Genomic DNA, 24251 nt, shown 5'->3' on the forward strand with positions numbered 1-24251 from the left:
TTTTCTGTCCTCACTTTAGTGAGTATTAAAGGCAACTGGCAACTATGCTTAATTCAAGATCAAGAAAAGCTTCACACTTATCTTGCAAAATTAAATCAGGAAGAAGAAATTTTTTTAGTAACATAAATTATTTATAATCACTTTATTTCTTTTTAAAATACATATGAAACAGTAAAATTATATTTCAAGTGCATCTCCATTTCTTTTACAAAAGTAATTATGAACTTTCCTTCATAACAGCTTTGAGGTTTCTTTGTTACATAATTCATCTGATCCTGACAAATACGTTCATACACTCTAAAGAAGACATAGTAAAAATACCAAAATACATTGTGTAACATCTTTCAGAGGGTTTACAGAAACATCTGCTCTAAGTAATAGGATGGTAAGATGTCAAGGTTCACAAATGACTGGTCACAATGTACAAAAGTCAGAGACGCAAATTTCAAGACTTCAATTTCTATTCTATAATGTAGAAGTCAAAGATACTGGCTTAAATAATGGCTAAGCGTTAAATCACAAACTTCACTAGAAAAGTTACATTAAGAACAATGATTTAAAGGTATCCAAAAAAGATGAACTATGATGTATTCAAATTGCCTGAGGCTCAGTGGGAAGAAAAACATGAGCAGGTCCTATCAGCATACACAGTGACTATTGACTTGTAAGGGAGTTAGAGAAAACACCACGTTTACCATGGGAGCCAGTTCTTTTCTAGTTTGACTTATCTTGATTCTGAATTCACAGTGTTCTGTGGTTTCTCCATATTTGAATGTGAACCCAGTCATTGATCTGTTGGGTTAGTAGCAGCTAATGTTGACAACCTGCGTGTTGCACTCTTTGTTTAAGGAACAAGCTAGAAATGCAAACATTTTACATACTGTTGTTTCACCGGCTTCTCCTTTATGCAGCTTCTCCTTTATCTTTACATTGATACTACTACATTCTTTAAATGCAAAGCTTAAAAGCACTTTACAAGAAAACAGCAAATATTAATGAAAGTATTTATAGAGAATGGTTATTTTGTTATTTCACATAATCTTGGGGACAGCAGTTGTTTGGGGTGTGCAAGGTTTTCAGAAAATCATGGAAAGTTATAATTTCCTGTCTTAATGCTCAGATGAGGCACACAGGAAGCAATATGGAAAGCCCCACTGAATCTAACAATCTCATGCATTGACTTTGCAACATCAACACTTATTCTTAGTGAGTGTTTACTCATACCTGTAAATTGCACCAATACCTAGTAAATTATTTTCAGGAAACAAAATCCTCATTCGATTGAATAATTAAAACACAATCCCATGTTCAGTAAGTAGGGCATTCTGTGTACAGTAGAGGCAGCTCAACAGAACATCAGAAGACAATGGTTTACTTTTACCCTCTGTGATAAAAATCAGACATAATTTCACTGTTTGCAAAGGGTCTCATGGTCTACAGCAAAAATTATTGTAGGCTTGAGATTAAAATATTTTCATATAAATATATCAAGAGCAATTCATATTTCTTGTCACAATAGAGATAAAAATAGGATTTACATAAATAGTTCACCCTGGGAGGAATGTATTTAATCATCTCAGACATACAAAATACTATTATTTTTCTTAAACATCTTTTACTTATTTTTTTTCAGCCACTAGTTTCTACTATTCAAATGTTTTCATTAAGTAAATCATTAAGGCTTATCTGGGTCCTTAACTGAATGATTTTTCTTTATCTCTTTAGCACAGCACTATTACACTACCAAATCAAAGTTCTTTTAGTTACATGATAGACATGATGAAAGGAAAATAATGATTTAACTGCATTTTGATGAAATACAATTAAATGCATTTTGATCAAATGAGAATGCATTTTGATGAATATGTAATGCCACTGTTCAAATACATATCTTTTTGATTAATTGTTAGTGGTAGATGATAAGTAGTTACTTAATCTTAACTGACAGATTATTGGATAAATATTGATCTTTTAATGAAAGAAAATTCTTAGCTAATAGAATACCTAGGAGATAATGTTTTAGAAATAGCATTTTATTTAATCAGCTCTTTTTTCCACTGTAAAATATTAAACTCATTTTCTCCTAAATTTTAGGTCCTTACAGCAGGTTTAGATAAATTGTATCCTGAGCCATGTCTCTGAGTAATGATTAAACGATGAGTCATGGAGTTTTGAAACATTATTTGAGAATTCATTGCCCACTAAGACTTAAAATACAAAGGAGTTCCCCTTTTCAACATCTCAATATCTTTGTTTCCTTTACTTTAATATCTTTTTCACTAACTATGTGTTTTCTTTAAATTATCTTATTTTCAGGTTTTTAAAAATCTACTTGTTGACAACAGTACACTTTTAGTCTAAAAACTACAAGCATTGAAACCAACTAGGTCAGCTCAGAAAAACTGTAATTGTTATAAGACCAAGTTGTGACACCAGGTCTCACTTTCTTTACTTTTAACAAAGAGACTGAATGGTTTCTCAAGGCCCTACCAACCTGGTTTTTCTAACTACTTGCAATTAAACTGGTTGGTACTATCACAGCTATTATGACAAAAATCAGACAGATTCTGCTCAAGAATAATAGTAAGTAGTCTTTTTGAAGAGGTAGAAAGAAATTGATTTGTGTTCAACGTTATGATTTTATGTTCCTTTATTGTAATAATCCCTGGCTGCTTGGACATCTCATTCTGGAATAAATTATATTCTGTATTATAGATAGTAGAGTTGGCTGGGGAATGGAATTTTAAGAGTTCTTTATTGAGCCAGGAAACTTTGAAAAGAATAAACCCTACAAGAGAACAAGCACAGTTGTGAATATCAATGAAATATCACAACCAAATAGCTCAAATACATTTGCTCTAATATGAACCCTGAGTCAGTATTGATCCTTTGTGAGCTCCCTGTGGTAGCTAGCATGTGCACACACCACAGAACTACATAAAGGTACATGATTGGCTCTGCTTCCTCCCATGACTTTCCTGGCATTTGTCCTAACATTAGTTACTGAACTGACTGTGTATGAATATAGTGAGTGTTACATGGGTAGTATCAGCAACACAGGGTAGCCTGAGAAAGAAAACAATTACTGTTGAGAAAAATGCATTCAGAAACCAGTAATCATTTCTGGACCTTTGGACTAAAATCAAATGTAGGACACCCAGTGAGGAGCAAATCAAAACTCCAAAGGAATCAGCTGCTGGTTTTGTGAAAAGACTGTGCACTAGACACATACTGTCTTTCATATTCAGTGTACTTAGCAACCATGCTGTCATGCCCACCAGGCAACACTGAATCTTTTTTCCTAGATGCATATATTGGTAAGTCCCTGAATGCATCCCTGAAATCAGGAGATTATTGTATACTTAAGTTGCAGCTTCATGCTGCATCGACCTGCCATCCCACAAGTTAGTGGAGGGTATCTAGAACACTGAATTGTATTTTAAATACCGAGAAACTCACAGTACTTCACAAGCAGAGAGAAGTTTCTGTGTGTGGATGGGTAGGATGAGGGGGTGTTGTGTAAGACAGAGAAGGATTAAATTTTCTCAGCATGTACTGCTGTTCTTACGAATTTTGTGTATGACTCTGAGAGAGAACTCTCACACATTAGCTGAAAGTTGTGAATTTTCTCTTTTATGTCTTTCATAGGTTTAGCAGATGCTTTGACGCAATTCTCATAAGAAACAAATGACTTAATTCTTGTGCAATTTTGTGTTTAGTATTTTTTTCCAATCTAATTGTCTGCTTGCCTTCCTATTTGAAATATTCGGGTTATCTGACAGTTTCCTTTTGTTCATCAGGAGGTTTAGCCTGTTCTCTTTAGGAAATTAGCTGTAATTTTGCAAGGAGTAAGTCTGTAAGATAACATTTTGAGTGAAAATGCATACTTTACTGACTAAAGAAATGTCACAGCTCTATCTACTGATAAATCATCTCCCTAAATGTCACCACACTAAGATTCTAAGGTTTTATTTCCATTTAGCATCTTGTATTTTACGGTAAAACAAAGACATCAAGATTAGTTGTCATCTTGAGTCACTCTGTAATGAATAGGGTTTATTTTTGTTTGTTTGTTTGTTTTGGCTTGACAGGATAGTCAAGTGTTTTCAGACAGATTTCTTTGATTTTTAATGAGAAAAAATTTAGCAGTATGTTTTCATTAGCTTGCCACAGGCATTTTTCAAAAGTTTTAGGCAGAATTGAATTTACACTGAAAATATTAATGTGAGACGTGTTTATATCCTTGTTAACAGTAACTGAATCTTTATGAGAAATTTCAAGACTTTTAAATATATTTCCTAATATTTGAAATAAGGGATTTTATAAATATAAAAAATTCATTTTCTAAAACTTTCCCATCCTAATGAACTTGTTTTAAATTCCAAATATAAATTTTTCCCTTTAAAAAACCCATTGTGGAATAAACTTTAAATATGCACACCTCAAAAGTAAGGTTAGAGCAATTCCATATAGATTCCTTCCAATGGGGTCTTCAAATGAGATAATAAAAAGCTGACTTAATTTCAAAAAAAGTTCTCTCTTGTAAAAACAAAAACATTTGCATAGTTTTTACCTCTAATGGTCTGATCATTAATCCCTTTGAAGGTCAATGCCTTTTATTTAAAGGACTGGCTGTCTGGTCCTTTGGCATGTTATTTGTTTTTATTAAGTGTGAAAGTTGTACTGTTTATAACACACATCTGTATTTTGGTGAGCTTTCCTGGAGATTCTCCAGCTCTAGTGATGCACTCCTGAGTGGGTGGAGTCATCACCTGTCTATCTAAAGGACCACGACACTGAGAGTTTTGCTGGACCTTTGGTTTCTGTTCAGTGCGATCCATCAAAAGCGTAAGAGCCATATGACAGCCCCAAGTTACAGAACAGACATGGCACAGTATGGGAGAACCTTGAAAGACATAGTTATGACTGTAGCCACTTAGGGAAACCAGCGCAACACTTGAGGTGAAGATAGATGACTAGCAGTTTTAAAACTACCAACTAAGTGGTACAGCAGGTGTAGGAACTAATGCTGACAGGGAGACATTGTTAGCTGGTAGCCTCATTTACCAGCCACTCAATGTCACTTTGTACATTTATATTCAAAATGTCTTCATTTTGCAGCTTAAACGAGTGTCCCAAAAAGGAAGCTTGAGGGTCAAACCTCATTGACAAAAATGCTGATTATGAAGAAAAAACTATTATCAGACAAGTGACATTAATTAGAATTTGAAGGAGTTCATTCTGTAGAATTAATTTAAATATGTTCATCAAAGTTTACATAGTACCATGAGTACAGTTGGAAATGACACATTTTACTATGTCATACAACACAGGCATAAACTAATTTTACACACATGTGGATTCTCTTGTCAAAATACTTATTTCTTTGCTTAAGCAAAGAATTAAAACATTAAAACACAGTGCTAATAGATGGCATGGAATATAAAACACCTTTTATAACTAAGGACTGCTAGTACTCAGGTAAAATGTATTGATATGCTCAAAGTTAAAAACAACAACAACAACAACAACAACAAAACAAGCAGTAAAACACAAAGAAATTATACATCAAGTTATCCATTATCATGGGTATATTTTAAATGAAGAAGTCAAATGTTCTGTGTTTGTGTGTGTGTCTGATACGATGAGCTTGTGGTTCTAAGTCTTTCTATGACATGGTCTTATTTGGAGGGTTTATGGTGTGGATGGTGGCCTTGGAGAAGAGCAGGATCCTTGACTATCAAAGCTGGTTGCCCGACCTGGTAGCTGAAACATAGGAATTTCATAATATCTGACCCAATGAAGAAAAAGCACATAATGACTAGAGTGTCTCTCTATTAATTATGGATATTCACACACAATTTGTAAATCCTTGAGGTGATTTCTATAACCTCCACATTCTTCAGAACTTATCTTCTGAGGCAGAGAGAGAAAACACAAATATTTCCTATAACACACAGAGCTTGGAATATAAAAGGTACACAGAATGTCTCATGGCAACTTTTATGGCTTTAGAAGGATCCCACACTTTATGGGTATGAGCAATAAGAAGTTGTAGACTTCAGAGACTTATGCTAGTTTGGATGAGAAATGGTCCCCGTAGGCTCACATATTTGAGGATTGTTTGGGAAGCTTCTGGGACCTTTGGAAGGGACAGCCTTGTTGGGTGGGCTTTGAGGATTTACAGCCTCAGTGCCCCTCTTCAGGTTTGTTCTATTTCCTGTGTGTGGATAAAAATGGGCTGTCTCTGCTTCCTTCTCTGGCTTCCCGCCACTGTGTTGCTCTACCACATGGATATTCCTCTGGAACAATAAGTCAAAAAGGAACTCTTTCTGCCAGAAGTCACTTTTGGTCTTGGTGTTTTATCACAGCAACAAACTGTAACTAATTAAAGGCTGTATTCCCTTTGCTTTGAAGCAGGAACAGGTTTTTATCTGGGGAATTCATAAACTGAAAAAGTCAGTTTGCCAGGTGGCAACCCCAAGGGACAAGTAATTCTCATGACCCTTACATGTCTATTTCAAGAGTTTAATGAAGTTTGATTAATGAAGTTGAAGTCGATTTTTCTAAATGAGGCTTTCACCTCTGCCAACCAACTTTTCTGTAATGCTAAATTTAGGCTGGTCATATGCCTGTGGTCCATATAATCTGTTTGTCCACTGAATGGAGACATAGGGGATGAGAAAAAGAGGAAAGTACATTCATCTTTAAATACCAGTTGCCCCTGATCCAGTTACTAGAAAACTGTCTGTGACCTGATGCCATTTTATGTCCTGTGTTCCTAGAAAGGGGACTGAAAAGGGTTCTTTTATTCTTGGTCTTAATATAAACTACAAGTCTTTATATATATAATATATATATATATATATATATATATATATATATATATACACACTTCAGGCTATATGCTTTTCTTTATACTTGTTTAAATCTTGCTCATTTGTTCTCACTTCTCCTTGAAATTGGCATTAGCATGGATGGGCACATAGCTTCTCCAAGATCAGGTATCAGAGTAACAAGCACCAGAGTCCATATCTCCATTCAGTATGGCTCCCTGTGTAGCAAAGTGTTTTTTTTTCCTTTCTATGTTCTCGAGCTTAGGCTCCCTTTCAAACTACAAGAATGAGACCCAGGGAAAAGAGCACAATTATATAACAAGCAGTGAAGTGTGTTTTAGACAGTACTTTCCACTGAGACCAAATAAAATATACTTTAGTAAGTGTTGAGCTATCCAGAAAATACACCTGTCTCTACTGCTGAAAGTTTCAGGGCATACTTTGTGATTGTGCATGCATGCATGTGTGCATGTATGTATTTTTGTGTATATATGTATTTGCATTTATGTGTATATATATATGTATGTGTGTGTCTGTATGTTTCTGTATATCTATGCCCATGTGTATATCTGTGTGCATGTGTTTATGTATGTGTGTATGTATCCATGTACTATATACATGAGTGTGTGTCTGTGTATGTGTATCAGTGTTTGTCTATTTCTGTGTGCATATGTCTGTTTGTAGGTATTTGTCTATGCCTCTATCTATCTATCTAATCTATCTATCTATCTATCTATCTATCTATCTATCTATCTACCTAGCTATCTATATATCTGTATATGTGTGTGTGTATGTGTGTGCATGTGTGTTTGTGTGTTTATGTATCTATGTATGTGTATGAATGTGTGCATGTGTGTTGTGTTTATGTCTGTCTATGTGTATATGTATGTCTATGTAGGTGTGTGGTGGTTTGAATGAAAATGGGTCCCAAAGGGTCATATATTTGAATGTTTCTTTCTAAGTGGGTTGACTGTTTAGGAAGGAGTAGGAGATACTGCCTTGTTGGAGGAGGTGTGTCACAACTTTGGTGTTTAAAAAGCCTACACCAGGTTACCCCAGTCTCTCTCTGCTGTGTGCTTATGGATCAGAAGGAAGCTCTTAGCTACTGCTTCAGCATCTTGCCTACCTGTCTGCTTGTCTCCATGCTTCCCACAGTGATAATCATGGACTAAATCTCTGACATAAGACTCTGTACATGAGACCCATTGTAACCCCTGTACATAAGAGCCAATGTAACCCCTGTACATAAGACACAATGAAATGCTTTCTTTTATAAGTTGCCTTGGTCATGGTATCTCTTCACAGCAATAGGAAAGTAACTAAATACGTGTGTATGTCAGTGTATATATGCTCTGAAAATATGTAGGTCTGTGTATGTGCGGGTGTCTGTGGGTCTTTGTATCTGTGCATGTCTGTTGCATGTGTGTCTGTGTATGTTTGTATATGTGTTTGCATCTGTGTCGTCGATGTGTGTGCCTGTGTCTTATGATTTACATTAAATTATGAAGTCAAGCAAAGTTCTGGGACATTTATGTGTAAATAGGATCTGTGATGGAAGTTTGCTTTCAAGGCCTGAACATGACATGTTCACCCAGTTTCCACAAAATGTCGTGAATAACACAGCCATGGTCTCATTCTTGTAACTAAGCTGAGACTGAAACCCAGTCATACTGATACATTCAGTCAGTTACGGTGGACAGTCTCTCCCATTTTAAAATCAAAACTTAGTGTAGAAAGCCTCAACTTACCCCTCAAAAAGGCTGTTATTATTTATTTATTTGTGGCTATTTAAGTATTAATTTTATGGAAATTCACAAAGTCCTTTATCCTTCTGTGAACACATTATGTCTCAGTTTGTGATGTGGTTCTTGGGGTTCCAGCAACTGTCATCATTGGAAAGAAAGGGATTCGGCCATGCAATACTTAATATGTCCAGTAGACTAACTTTGACTAAAAGTTCTAAGCAAAAACAGGTACTCATCTTTACTAACATAACTCAGGCATGGGCACAGCTGTTAAGATCTCATATTGAGCCAATCTGTGCTACACTGTGTTCACCATCATCACTATAAGTTACTCCCATTGAATAGGCAGAGCAGAAACTCAGATTGGTCAAGCCACTCACCAACGCTGTACAATAAAAGCCTCCCAGCATGGCCAGCCCTTGAATGCAGCTAAGTTGGTACCTTGACAGTTTAAATTTCTGTATGTTCTTCCTGACCAGAGTTGGATGGGATGGGATCTCTGTGTCCCTTGCACAGATGTATCTAACAGCAGTGCTTTATGAGGGGTTTATAAATGGAAAGGGGCTTTAGGTAAAGTGGCTTTTTCCACAGAGAAGCAGAACCAGAGCTCAGTTCCCACTGAGTAATGAACTTAAGACAATGGCCCCTGGTCACTGATGTAAGCCTAAGGCTATGCAAAAGAAACAATATGCTCCTTTCACAGGCTAACTGAACAAGAAGCCTCAGACAGACATCTAGTGGTTTTTAAAAAATCCCTCAAGGCACACAGAACTTTGAATAGATGATGTTAGAGACTGAAACAAAAGCAAGAACAGTTTTGGAAAGGTGAATAAGTGAAATGTCAAATCAAAGTTAGCAGATAAGAAATATTTAAATGATGGCAATATAAATGAGGGAAGATGCAATATCCCATCCTTACCTCCAGCAAGGGATGCCAGTGTGTGATCGGTTTTCGGTGGTAGGCCAGCATTTCATTCCAGTGGTCTCGCCCAAGACCCTCAGCGTCTAGTCCAGTTCGACACACGCCAATGACCTCATTGTGTCCCACCCTAGGATTTGTGGAATATCATACTTTCACTGTTATAATTCAAAGTAATGTACATTTCAGTACATTTTTTAAACACATCATCAAAAGCATAGATTCTACGGACCTACATTTTACTTTCTGTACTTTCAGTGATCCATGGACAATCACTGTCTGAAAATATCAAATGAAAAGTTCTAGAAATAACATATCATTATTAAATAGTGCTTTATACAGTATATTGCTATAATTATCCTATTTTATTATTCATTGTTGGTAATCTCTTTTTGTACACATTTGATAAAGTAGGCTTTATGAAGATCTGTACATGTAGGAAGAACAGAATACATGGGGCTCACTACTGTCTTTGGTTTCCATTATCTATGGAGCATGATGGAACATATTCCCTAACAGAGAAGGGATTGTTGTGTACCAGTTTTTGATGTGTACCAGTTTTGATTAAATGAAAATCCCTAAATAAAAATTAACTAGGCCAGGTGTGGGGCATGGCTGAGAGGTGAAGGCAGGAGGATCAGAAGTTCAAGTTACCTACAGAGAAAGTTTTGAGACCAGCTGGGGTATAGAGTATCTTTCTCAAAACAAACAAACAAACAAACAAACAAACAAAGACTCAAGATAATTAACTAGATAACATCAACATACAAAATGAATTTATATAAAAAAGTGACAAACCTATTCAACTCTCTGCAATGTTGGCAATGAAAACGTGTGCATGGGGGACACCAGCAAACTCCTCACTTTTGCAATGCTGCTTTCACAAGGCTTGTTTTGTAATGGTGTTCTGACTGTATGCCAAGAGGACAGTGCTCACTTTCTTGTGTAATAGTCTCTATTTAACTGACTCAAAATTGTACGAGTAAGCATGCTATTGCTGGCAATGTAATTAAGTGGGGCAGGGTTATGTTTAGTCCTACTTTATCATTGCATAACCAAGCATCCTGTTTGACATTACTATTTTCTATTTATGCTCTGTTTTCACTGCAACCAATAAAATGATGGCTAATATTTATCTTTATTTTTTATTTTTGATATTAAAATATAATTACACCATATCTCCCTTTTCCCCTCCAAACAGTCTCCAGCCTGCTTCACATTCATGACCTCTTCTTTCATTAATTGCTATTGTATGCATATAGGTATATGTTCAGACATACCTATATTCCTAAAGGTAAACCCTTCAGTCTGTAGAATATTACTTGTATGTATGTTTCCAGGGCCAAACAGTCGACACTGAACAACTTACTGGTGTGCTCTTCCTGGGGGAAGACCACCTTTTCTGCTCTCGGCTTTCCTCAGTCACCTATAGTTCTTTTTGTAGGGTTGGAGCCTCATAGGCTCATCCACTTTGGCATGCCTGTTGGTGTAGTCACACATTTAGGCAGTCATGTTGCTGATATTCCATGAGTGTAGCTTTTGACATTACTAGGAGACACAGTCTCACAGCAAGCTCCTGACCCTCTGGCTCTTGTGATCTTTCTACCTGCTCTTCTGCAATGTTCCCTGAGCCTTAGGTGTTCTGTAGATGTGTCCACTGGGACTGGGGTTAACTAATATTTTTGAGAGTCCACTATGTCTAAGTATTTTGAGTTTAATGACACAATCAATCCCAAGCTCACGGCCTGACTCTGGGGAACATTACTATCATCTCATTTCATAAACAAACTGGATGCCCTGAAGAGTTCCCAAGAGTCAATGGCAGAAGCTGGATCCCATCAGTTGAGGCAAGGCAACACCTGACAAGCTGGGTCTTTTTTTTTTAAAAATCTTTTTGAGACCAGGTCTCATGTAGCCCAGGCTGCCCCTAGACTCACTATACAACTGATATGAGCCTGCTGAGTGTTAAGGTTACATGTCTCTGTCATCATAACTTTCTTCATAAGCTATTTCTTGAAACAGAGTGTAATTTGAAAGAATCTGAAAGACTTTCTGTAGAGTCACTTTGATAGGCATCTCTGAGGAGCCTTTGGGTGAGATTTTAGGAATGCTCCAGTATGTTTTTCTGGTCTTCTCCTATGTAAATTCATCTCAATATGAAGTTTCTCAGCAGGGATATTTGGAGATATTTGTCTTCCTGATTTATGTGGTATTAAGATCTATTTTCTTAACATTGTGTTGACAACATGCTCGGCTGTATCCACCCAAATTCACTGCTTATAGAGGTCAATAAGAGGTAGTGCTAAAGCAAAATAGGGCTATTATTGAAACATTTATAACATTTTTAATGTTTGAAGTATGTGATAATTCAAGATTTTTCTACCAATGAAAAGTAATCACAGGTGTTTTTCCTTTAATATAAACTCAAATAGGTCAGAAAAATCATTATTTATTTATTTTTATTTTTAGGGGCTGGCTTTGAGACACTGAATGGCAAATTACTACCACTCCTCATAGTTCAGTGTGTATTCTCTTAGGCATTTTATATTCATGTTCTACACAAGTGGTAGAGTTATCAACAAAGCAAAGTATAAAAGCATTGAACAGCCTGCTATGCATCTTCTAATCCCATCACCACCCATGTTCTACAGCATGCTAACAGCTTCCCAGTGGAGAAAGTGAATCCAAAAGACATGCTGGTTCTCAAAGCCAGTTCATTCTAGAGCTGAGGTGAGCACTGCTATCCTTTAATGGTAGCCCCTCTAGTTAAGTCAATTCTGGGTTGCAGTATTGGTTAATCTGAAGAAAGACTTCTGAATAGTTCTTTTGTGTGTCGTGAACTTCATGGCTACTTCTAGACTCACTCTTTCTTCAGCTGCAGGTAGATGTTAAGAAATACTGCTTTGGAGGTGAAACCAAAGCAAAACTATAACTGCAGATTCTCATGAATTGTTGCGCCATTGTTGAAGTTTGATCTGCTGTAACAGTGAGTAACCTGAAAAGCAGATGTGATCTGGCTATGACAACTTGAAGGTTTGCATCAGGGCCAGCAGCCTCCACCCACCTGTCATAATCCATGACCGCAATGCACAGGCTGACCTGGTCCACATTCTCTGGAGGGATGTCGAAGATAATTGCTTCATTGTACACAGGATTGAGAGTATTTTTCTTTGTGGTTGTTTTCCGTTTTTTAAGTCTTCGGCCCTCACACATCAAAGACACTTTAACATAAGGATCTGTGAGAAGGGAGGTAGCTTCATTAAAGTTAAAACATCCAGTTTTGCTCTGCACAAAACACTGTGTTTCATTTTTACTAACTAAGAAAGTGTGTGTGAGCCCTTCAGCATGAATCATCTTAAAGTTAATTAACTTACTTTGGGACAACAGATTCTTGATCTTACTTTTTGTCTATTCCTATAGTCATAACTTTTACTTCCATAGGATCAGATTTTAATTTGTTGAGCAAGTATGTACATTTTAAGCTCTAGAAACATGTATCTGTATATTTCAAGGAACAAAAGTTATTTTCATGTGGGAATTATGAACATACTGCTTCATGTAAGAGGAGATGTTAATATCTAACCTGCCTGCCCACATACTTTTCTTTTTAACACTTGGAAGAGACTATTCTAAGGGAGACATTCTTTGAATGAGTGACAGTTTCTTAATAAGGGAATGAGGCCTTGTTGCCCTCTGGTCCCCCATTTTATCTCTGATGACATTCTTTGCTTTTCAGAAGACCAGTGCTCCTTGGCTGATGCATATGCCCACTGTGAGGTAGAACGAGACAATAGTCTCAAACACAGACACTTATGAGGGTGCCCTGTTGATGTTCAACGGTATATGTTGACCCAATGGTTTTCACCAAAATAAATTTCTTCTACCTCTTTCTTCACACCATATTTTGCAAACTTTTAAAAAGAAATAGGTAGCTCATGATATAGTCCCCAGATTAAGATCTCAGTGGTATACACATAAAAGCCTCCCTAATAATTGGTCCCCTCCTTTGCCATCTGCTGGTTTACGTTGCTTCATAATTCTCCAGACAAACACTGCAACATAAGTTTATGTTCAAAACCATAAAAAGGAAGGGAGAAGGAAGCACCGTGTGTTTCACTCCTTTGTCAAATTTCCTACAAGAGAAATTTCCCTCGAGAGTTTCTTGACATACTGTTTTTGTTTGTTTCTTGTAGTTTCCGGTGACGTTCCAAATTGTTACTGGGAAGCAGTCAAGAATGTAAGCACAAATGGTGAGCTTACATTTGATCTCTGTAGACAAGTCAAGGAAATAGATTCAATTTAAATGTCTTTGTATGGACTTGATTCACAGCTGAAAGTCTAAGGACTGTCCCTTATAAATAGACTAGCTGGAAGCTTGGGAGAATGAAGTAAATTAGGCATTTAGATAGACTAGATTGGGAAAGAAAGGAAGAAAGGAAGGAATAAAGACAAAACCAAAGTTTAAAGTCAATCTATTGATAGTTTTCAAAGATTTCATAATTTTAATATCCAAGAAGGTGAGTTGTAACATTTTGAGTTGTAATTTCTCTGCTTTTGTTTTATCCCATAGCAGAGAAATAATTAAAAGTCACACGGTTTTAGATATGTAAAATTATTTATGTAGGAGTGTGCCATTGACTATGCTGGGTACTCACCCGATGACCCAGTAATGTCCATTGCCTTCAGATTTCTGCACTTGATCACGGTCAAAGTCATACGCCCAGCAGTTGGCAAATAGCAAAGGGAAAACATGATTTCGCCCAGGTCTATGCTTTCCTAGATTGGCAATTGGTAATGTTAGCAATTTCAAACAATAAACAGTGAAAGCAAAATGAAATGGAAGATAAGTGTAAAAAGCTCACATTATTAGAATGCTACAAAATTTCAATAATTTCATTGAGGATTCAGATACATTGTAACAAGGTTTTTATGAATGGAGTTAGTAAAAAGAGTATATCCCAGTTGCTCACTTACCATCTGTAATTAGCAGACAGAACCAGACTGCTGATTCCACCCACTGACCACCTTAGTCTTAAATTTGTCATCGGGAACAAATGACAGTATGACTTACTCAGAGGCTGAAGCCAAACCTAGTAGGCACCTACTAGGAAATGAGTTTTCATTTCCTCCTACATCTGCATCCAACCAAGCCAGAGCAGGTCTTCTCTACACTACTGACAAAACATGTTATCTATTACTGACTCTTTTGGGATCTACTGTGACTGTTCAAGCCAATATCTCCCACCAGCATTGAATGGGTGTCTAAAACTCATTTCTCACTCCATAAATTTAGCTTTACATATCAAACTGATAATTTATGAAATGAAAAGCAAATTTTACACACACACACACACACACACACACACACACACACACACACACACACACACACACACGAGGGGCGGGGAGATAGGATGACTATAAGCTCCAATGTGATGTCTGGAAAGTTCTTGATTCACAACTCTCTTATTGTGACTGTGAAGAGCTTCCTTTCTGTGTGTCTTCCATTGGGCAACACACTGAAAAGCCCTATATGTAAACTCACATTTGATTGGATCCTACTACTTCATCTCCAATGTGCCAACCCTGTCCTGTGGCACTTGCCTCTGCTGTTGAAGGTACTGCTGTTGGAACTTAACCATCTCTCTGTTCAGTTGTTTGACTTTTTCTTTTATTCCTGTCTTTGTCTTTGTGTCTGTGTTAAAGGTTAATTGCCAAGGTCTTTCCTTCCTTGGTTGTGCTTATTCCCTCCCCACAGCCCCTTTAAATGGGAGTACTTCCTTGATCTTTTTCTCAGCATGTTTCTTACTGGTATATAGGAAGGCTATTAACCTGTCTGTTAGTTTATATCCTGTCACTGTCCTGAAATCGTTTAGCTTTCTCAGAGTCTTCAGGGTCTCATGTCAGAATCACAGAATCTGCAAACAGGAATACTTGGCATTCTTTTCTTCCTGTTTCTCTCCTTCTCTTGTCTTACTGCCCACTAGACCTAAGGCTTTCAAGCACAATACTGAATAGGAGAAAAAAAGGAGATGGCCTTGTCTTGTTTCTGATTTTAGTGGAAATGCTTGAAGATTTTCCCCCTATTTAGTACAATGGTGGCTACAAAGATCCCAGATAGTGAAAGCAATTTGGAGCAAAAAGAATAATTCAGGAGGTAAAACAACGCTGATTTTTAAGTTATGCTATAAGCCATATCAACAAAATAAACACAGCACTGGTACAAACACAGAGTGAGATCAGTGAGTAGAATAAAGGACCCAGATAAAACCCCACAGCAACAGCCACATGATGTCAATGATACACAGTGGAAAAGAAGACAGCCTCTTTAACTAATGGTATGCTGAGAAAAAACTGGATGAGCACATACAGCAGGATAAAATAAATCCCTATTTCTTATCCTGTATATAATCAAATCCAAGCAGATCAAAGACTGTAAACTCAGAAACTGTTAGAGAAAATGGTTGGGGAAAAACATTTCAAGATATTAGCATTGGGACAATTTCCTGAATAGAAATCCGGTCACTTGGGAAATAAGGCTTAAAGTGGACAAATGAGACCTCATCATATCAAAATCTTTCAGCACAGCAGAAGAAACAATCAAGTGAAGACACAGCATGTAAGAATGGGAGGAGTCTGCTACTTGCATATCAGATGGGGGATTAATATCTAGAATATACAAAGAATACAAAAACTAAATAATAAAGCAAACAACCCAATCAGTAACTAGGCTAATAAAACAAGCAGATGGCTCCCAAAAGATAAATGGTCAGCATACATATAAAAATAGGCTCAACTTCACAAGCCATCAGAGAAATGCAAATTAAGAGCCAAGATGATACCTTAGTGGGTAAAGCACTTGCCAGAAAAGCATAAAATTTTGAGTTCAGATCCATAGAACCATGGAAAGTTGGGCATAATGGTATGCATTTGTCATCTTAATCCTCTGACAATGACAAGAGGTGGAGACAGAGTAGAACACCTGGGAATTTACAGGACAGCTATTCTATACACAGATGTAAACAAGAGACCCTGTCCCAGGGTGGAAGGCAAGGCCACCACCCAAGGTTGTCCTCTGATCTCCATACATGCACCGCAGCACATGGGCACCTGCATTAACACATGTGAATGAACGCTGGTGGGGATGTAAACTAGTCCAGTCACTATGGCAACCACTATGGTGGTTTCTCATAAAATTAAATACAGTTCTACCAGTGACTGAGATGTACTACTCCTGGGTATTTACCCTAAACTCTAAGTCAACGTATCACAGAGACACTGCACATCAATGTGTACTTCAGCACTATTCACAATAGCTAACATACAGAACTAATACAGGTGTCCAACAACAGAGAAATGTATAAAGAAAATGTGGGGCATATGCACAGTGGCATTCTTTTTAGCCATAAATAAGAACAAAGTTATGTTATGTGTAGGAAAGTAGAGACAACTGAAGATAATTGTGTCAACCAAATTAAGCCACTGTCAGAAAGACAGATATGTGTTTTTCTCTTATCCATGGTTGCTATATTTTATACAGATATATAAAGCATGAACACACACACACACACACACACACACACACACACACACACACACACCCTTTAACATACATATGGATGCAAAAAAAGACCAAAGATAGCTAAAGCAATCATTTGCAAAAATAATATTGTAGGATGCATCACTATACCTGATTTTAAGTTACATGCACAGACCCCAAGTAATAAAAGCAGTATGACACTGGCACAAAAATACACATAGGTCAATGAAATAGTCTAGAGGAACCAGGTATATGTACAAATAATTGTGACTACTGATTTTTTTTTACAAGGAATCCAAAAATATACATTAAAGTACAGATACCATCTTCAATGAATGGTGCTAGAAATCTGGGCATTTAACATGTATTAGAATGACACTGCAATCATATTATCTTGCCCTGCACAAAACTTAATTCTGTAAATGAATTAAAGATCTTATAAAGTCCAGATACTTCTGAACTGTTAAAAGTAGGGCGAACAATATATATGCTAGGTTCAAAGTGGGCTTCCAACCCCCCAAAATGACAGTGCTACTGGAAATATCTGAAATGACAGTCTGGGCTTGGCTTATACTGGACTCTCGGCAGGTAAACAGATGGATTGCTGCCCAAACAAGCCTGCTTCAGAAACCTTGAAAAATGGGTTTCTATTTGTCAGGAAAAGTCATTACTTCCCTTATCTGTCCCCTACAGTCAAATACCTCCAGAATGGGCATCTAGTTTTCTTTTGACTCAAAGCCTTCAATGGATCAAAGCCCCGTGCTAGTTCCTAGGCTGTTCCAGCTAACTTGCCTACCTCCTGCTGCAAGAATTTAACTGTCAAGAATCTCCCCACCATTTTCTACTCTCTCTGAATCCCATGAGATAGCCCTGGCAGTTTGAACAAAATTTTTCATTTTCACCCATGGAAGGGTCTAGTTGTGAGGTCACAGTAGCCTTGATTGCAATTTAAATATAGGTAATGATTTTCTAAACAGGATTCTAGTAACATGGGAAATAAGACCAAAGCTTGACACATGGAACCTCATCAAACTAAAAAGCTTCTCAACAGCAAAGGAAACTGTTAAGGAAGTGAATAGAATGGGAGAGAATCTTTTCCAACTACACACACACACACACACACACACACACACACACGATACAGGATTAATATTAGAATATACAAGAACTTCACAAAAGTAAATTCAAAGTGAACAACCCAACTGAAAAATGGGATTATGAACTGAGCATGAAGTTCTCACTAGGAAAATTGCAAATGGTTAGGAAGCACTCAAAATGTATTCAGTGTTCTTAGTTATCAGGGGAATGCAGTCTAAGATTATATCTCATGCAAGGATACTAAATAATAGCAAATGGTGGCAAGGACATGAGGAAAGAAGAACTTTATACACTGTTAGTGGGGGATACAAACTATTACAGTCACTTTGGAAATCAACCTGGAGATTTCCCCAAAGACTGTGAGTCAATCTGCCATGTGACCCAGCTGTATCAGTACTTGGTTTATACCCAAAATGACTCTATATCGCAATACAGAGCTTTTTATTCTAGCACATCCATGCTCATTGCCGCTCTATTCACCATCTATAGGAAATGGAATCAGTCCAGTTGTCCAGATGAATGGAGAATGGAAATGTGGAAAATATACACACAGGAATTTTGTTCAGCTATAAAGAAAAATGAAACAAAAATTATACTTAATGGGATAAACTACCCTCAGGGGAAAAAAAAAACACTTATGCACTTTCTTCTATTTAGTTCCTAGATCTGACTCTTTAATTGTGGGTGTTTAATTTGGAGTTCCTCTTAAAACCAGGACACTAGAATACAGTTGAAAGGTCTAGACGTGTCTTGCCTTAAAGGAAGTGGGTGGTAGCACATAGATTAAGTAGCACATATATAAAATGAAGGAGAGGAGATGGTAAATTGGATGCAGAAAGATGCAAACAAGGAGAGGACTGGACAGATGAGGATGGAGGGTTATGAGGTAAGGGGTAGTTAAAATGAAATGAGTCTTAAAAATGAACAGACATGATTAGGGGCATTCAGGATGGTATGGCAGGAAGATGCTGTGAAGACTTCAGGGAGAAAAATAGTCCCTCGAAGAAGGGGATGGGGTCAAGAACCCATGACCAAATTGGAGCCCTGGGGCAGGGAGAGAAAGGAGAATCTTCATCCAGTTGCTGTTCAAAGCAGAGACAGACACCCACAGCTAACCACTGAACCATACTACTGGAATTCAGTTGTGGAGAGGGAGGAGGGTTGAACAAAGTAGCCAAGAAGGGGATGGAGAGACCTGCAGAAACAGTTGACCTGACCTACTGATAGAATGGAGACCCTAGTCATAAAGTTGGGGAAACAGCAATGGACCAAACCAAACCCTCTAAATGTGGGTACCAGATAGGAGTCCAAGACAGTCTATGGGTCCTCTAACAATGGAGCCAGTCTTTATCCCTAGAGCACAAATGGACTTTGGGAGTCCATTCCCTATGGAGGGATACGATTGCAGCCCAGATACAGCAAGGCAGGCCTAGGCCCTCCCCCAAACAATATGACAGACTTTGAAGGTCCTTGGTGGAGGGCCTCACTGTCCCTGGGGAGGGGTCGGGGGGGTAGGTTGGGGTGGGTTGGGTGGGGAACATGGGAGGATGGTAGGGCGAGGGAATGGGGAGGATGGCTATGTAAATATGAGTAACTAAAAATAAAAAAGAACTGTCTTATCCAGCTGTGAACCCTGGAAACCACAATGACAAGATACACCCTTAGGTGACATAGTGGCATGAAGTCATGGGGATAATCAACATACTTTTTAAAATTAAATTTAAAGCCTACTGTACTGTCGTCCCTGGCTGGAGGGGTTGTAGTCCCAAGGGGAGAACCTACTACTATATTTTGTTCAGTGAACATAATATAAGAGTCTAGAGGCACTCTACTTGTCCCTATGCCATAGAGTAGTGTGGTTCTTGCCCCTCATCGGAGAAACTTCTTATTGTAGTGGACAGAGGTTACTACAAAAGCCCATAACTGGTCAAAATACAAAGAATAATTGAGTGTAAAGGGCCAGTCCTAAATGAAACATCTGTATCATATACCTTGCTCCAAAGCCTCTGTGACCATCTTGGAAGAGGTGGTAAAAAATCTTTAAAGAGAACTGTAATTAGGATATGTTATGTGAGAAAAAAATAAAACACTATCTTCAGTAAAAAGAAAAAATGAAAAAGAGATGGGAGATGGAGAGGACTGCTGGAAAGGGGTGGGGTGGGGAAGGGGAAGTGTTCAGGGGAAGATATGAAGATATGATCAAAATACACCGTATACATGTATGTATGAAATTGTCAAAGAACAAGCAGTGTGATGGCTATTCTTGGTTAATCACTTGACTCATCTGGAATTAACTAAAATTTCAGCAGCTGGACACATCTGTGTAGGGACATTTCTTGATAATAACTGAATTACTTGAAGTGGGAAGACCCACCCTAAATCTGTATCTTTTGAGGTAGAAAAATCTACCTTTAATCTGGACCACACCTTTGGTGGCAGCCTATACAAAAGGACATGGAAGATGGAAGCTTTTGTTCTGTGCTGGCTTGTCCTCACTCTCTCTGGAAAGTTCATTTCTTTATTGGTATTAGAGCCTTCTTGGGGAGTCTGAAGACCACTGGAAACATTCATCCTAGAGGAATGAGCAACTACTGGATTCTTGGTTTTCCACCGGGAGACAGCCATTGTTGAAATAGAAGTCTTCCCACCCATTCAGATGTCCTGGAATCTGTTAGATAATGGTTCAGAATTGACACTGACTCCTGGAGAATCAAGGAAGCATCGAAGCCCTCCAGTTAAAGAAGGGGCTCATGGAGGTCAGGTGAATAATGGTGTTTTGGCTGAAGTCCGAATCACAATAGGTCCGGTGATTCTCTGAAACAATCCTGCAGTTATTTCTCCAATTCTAGAATGTGTAATTGGGAAAGATACACTTAGAAGTTGGCGTAATTCCCAGATTGATTCCCTGACCTGTGGATTTAGGGCTATTATGGTTGAAAAGGCCTAATGGAAGCCACTGGAGTTGCCTTTACCAGGGAAAATAGTGAATCAAAGACAATACCACATCCAGGAAGGAATTGCAGAAACTTGCAACCATCAAGGACTTGAAATATGCAGGGGTGGTAGTTCCCATCACATTTCCCTTTAACTTTCCTATCTGGCCAGTGCAAAAGACAGATGAATTATGGAAAATGACAGTTGACAATCAAATCACTAATGAAGTAGTGACTCCAATTGCAGCTGCCATACCAGATGACGCATCTCTCACTTGAGTGTGTTACTATGCCTCATGTGACTTGTAAAGCTGCTAGCCTTGAGTGGGGCCTAGAACAGGAGAAGGCTCTTCAACAGGTCTAGGCTGCTGTGCAGGCTGCTCTACCACTTGGACCACATGATCTAGCAGTACCTATAGTACTTGAGGTGTCAGTGGCAGATAGGGATTCTGTCTGCAGCCTTTGGCAGGCCCTATAGGTGAATCAGAGGAGATCCTTGGGATTTTGGAGCAATACTCTACTATCATCTGCAAACAGATATTCTCTCTTTTAGAGACAGCTCTTGCCCAGCTATTGGGCCTTGGTTGAAACTGAATGTTTGACAATAGACCACCAAGGTACCACGAGGCTATCATGAGTTGTCCATCATAGGCTGGGTGTTATCTGACCTACCAAACCATAAAGTAGGACATACACAACAGCAATCCATTATCAAATGGAAGTGGTACATATGTGATCCGGCCTAAGAAGGTTCTAAAGTGACAAGCAAGTGACATGAAGAAGTTCACCAAATGCTTATGGTTTCTACTTCTGTTATAATGCTGTCTTATTTCCAAGCATGCATCTGTAGCCTCATGGGGTATTCCACGTGATCATTTGTCTAAGGAAGAGAAGAAGATGGCATGGTTTACCAATGGTTCTGCATATTATGCAGGAATCACCCAGAAGTGGACAGCTGTAGCATTATAACCCCCTTCTGGGACAAGCCTGAATGACATTATCAAAGGGAAATCTTCACAATGGGCAGAATTTTGGGCGGTGCAGATGGTCTTACATTTTGTCTGGAAGAAGGAATGGTAAGATATGTGATTGTTCATTTATTCATTAGCTGTAACCAATGGGTTAGCTGGATGGTCAGGGACTTGCAAAGGCCATGATTGGAAAATTGCTGAGAAAGACATCTGGGGAAGAAATAGATGGGTAGATCTCTCCAAATGAGTGAAGAATGTGAAGATTTTTGTGTCCCATGTAAATGCTCATCAAAAGGTGATGTCAGCTGAGGAGAAGTTCAGTAATCAAGTAGATAGCATGACCTGTTCTGAGGATAATCAGCCTCTTTTCTTAGCCACCCCTATCATTGCATAACAGACCCATGAACAAAGTGACCATGGTGGCAGTGATGGGGATTACACATGGACTTGACAACATTGACTGTCACTCACCAAGGCTGACCCAGTTACAGCTGCTGCTGAGTGCCAGATAGGCCAACAGCAGAGACCAACACTGAGGCTCTGATATGGTACCCTTCCCCAGGGTGGCAGGAGTGCTCCCTGACCTGGAACCTAAACTTCTAGGCCAGAAGAACTTACACATGTGGGAACAGGAAGCAGGACTTAGTGGCAGGTTGACTACACTGGACCTGTCCTCTGTGAAAAGGACAACACTTTGTCCTTACTGGAGTAGATACTTATTTTGGTACGGATTTGCCTTTCCTGCCCAAACTACCATTTGTGGACTTAGAGAATACCTTACCCACTGTCATGGTATTCTACACAGTATTGCTTCTGACCAAGGAACTCACTTCACAGACAAAGAAATGTGACAGTGGGCCCTTGATCACAGAATCCACTGGTATTATCATGTTCCCTGTCATCCCAAAGTAGATAGCCTGACATAACAATGGAGTGGCCTTTTGAAGATATAGTTACAGGGTCAATTAGGTGGCAGGAGCCTGGGGGGCAGGGTTCTCCAGAAGATAGCATATGCTTTGAATCAGCATCCAGTATATGGTATGGTTTCTCCCATAGCCAGGATTCCATGAGCACAGAAATCAAGGGGTGAAAAAGGAAGCCATTCCACTCACTATCCACCCCTACTGATTCACTAGAAAAAAAAATTTGCTTCCTGTTCCCACATGCTTAAGCTTTTCTGGCCTAGAAGTTTTGGTTCCAGATCAGGGAGCACTTCTTCCAGGAAACACAACAAACATTGAACTGGAAGCCTGAACTTCTCCCTGATTACTTTGGGCTTCTGATGTCCTTAAACCAACAGGCTGATAAGGGGATAAGAGTGTTATAAGTGGTGATTGGTCTAGATTACCAAGGGGAAATTGCGTTGCTTCTCCACAATAGAGGTAAGAAAGATTTTTTATAGTATACAGGAGACCCTTTGGTATTTCTTGGTGCTTACCATGTCTTGTGATTAAAATGAATGAGGAACTACAATGACCAAATCCAGGCAAATATCATTGAAATAGTTGAATAATAACCTGTAAACCACTAATAAATCCTATATATATGTTCATTATACATAAATATGAACATATATATATGTATATACATATATATATATATATATATATATATATATATATATATATCTGTGTGTGTGTGTCTATATATCTGTTCTACCAGCTCTTTTTCTCTAGGCGACCATGACTAATACAAATATATTTGAAAAATAAATAATAAAAATACAAAACCAGAATCATCTCAACAGTTTAATGAATAATCAGTCACACCTCTAACTAATCATATTCTTTCTTTCATCATACAATCTATTAATTTTTCTACTTATTGGCCAGTGAATCTCATCTTCCAAAGATTCTTTCCATGACTAACTGTTATTGACAGGTAAACACAGATGTGAAACTGGTGAATTGCTCAAAGCACCCAGTGGAGTTGCAGAAAGCAAAACACACAGTCAATGTGCATCTTCTAGAGGCTCTGAGTCACTACCTAGTAGACTTCATGTCTATGTCATAAGGTTCTGCTTAAACATTTAAACTCCATATGGTGGGGCATTCTGAGGGCAAATGGATGAACGAAGAGGTAAAAACGGATGTGGTGCATTTGTACAATAATGTCACAGAAGTTGAATTCCCCGAGAAAGGTTATTTTTTCATTCAAGAAGCAGAGACATGAATGAATAAAAGGCACAGTTATCTAGGAGACAACCAAG

General features: G+C 38.2%; 1 protein-coding gene across 1 annotated transcript in view; it reads right to left on the minus strand.

Annotated features, from left to right (window-relative positions):
• Positions 1–200: 200 nt before the first annotated feature.
• LOC113831379 (synaptotagmin-10) overlaps positions 201–24251 on the minus strand; it is a 46095-nt gene continuing 22044 nt past the window's right edge. The window contains exons 3-6 of the mRNA XM_035438817.1: positions 14156–14276; positions 12565–12736; positions 9501–9630; positions 201–5766 (exon numbers count right to left, since the gene is read on the minus strand). Of these exons, the coding sequence (XP_035294708.1) occupies positions 5695–5766; positions 9501–9630; positions 12565–12736; positions 14156–14276 (495 nt within the window). The 3' untranslated portion in view covers positions 201–5694. The remainder of the gene's footprint in view (positions 5767–9500; positions 9631–12564; positions 12737–14155; positions 14277–24251) is intronic.

Source organism: Cricetulus griseus, chromosome 2 (genome assembly GCF_003668045.3).
Source record: "Cricetulus griseus strain 17A/GY chromosome 2, alternate assembly CriGri-PICRH-1.0, whole genome shotgun sequence".
NCBI lineage: Eukaryota > Metazoa > Chordata > Mammalia > Rodentia > Cricetidae > Cricetulus > Cricetulus griseus.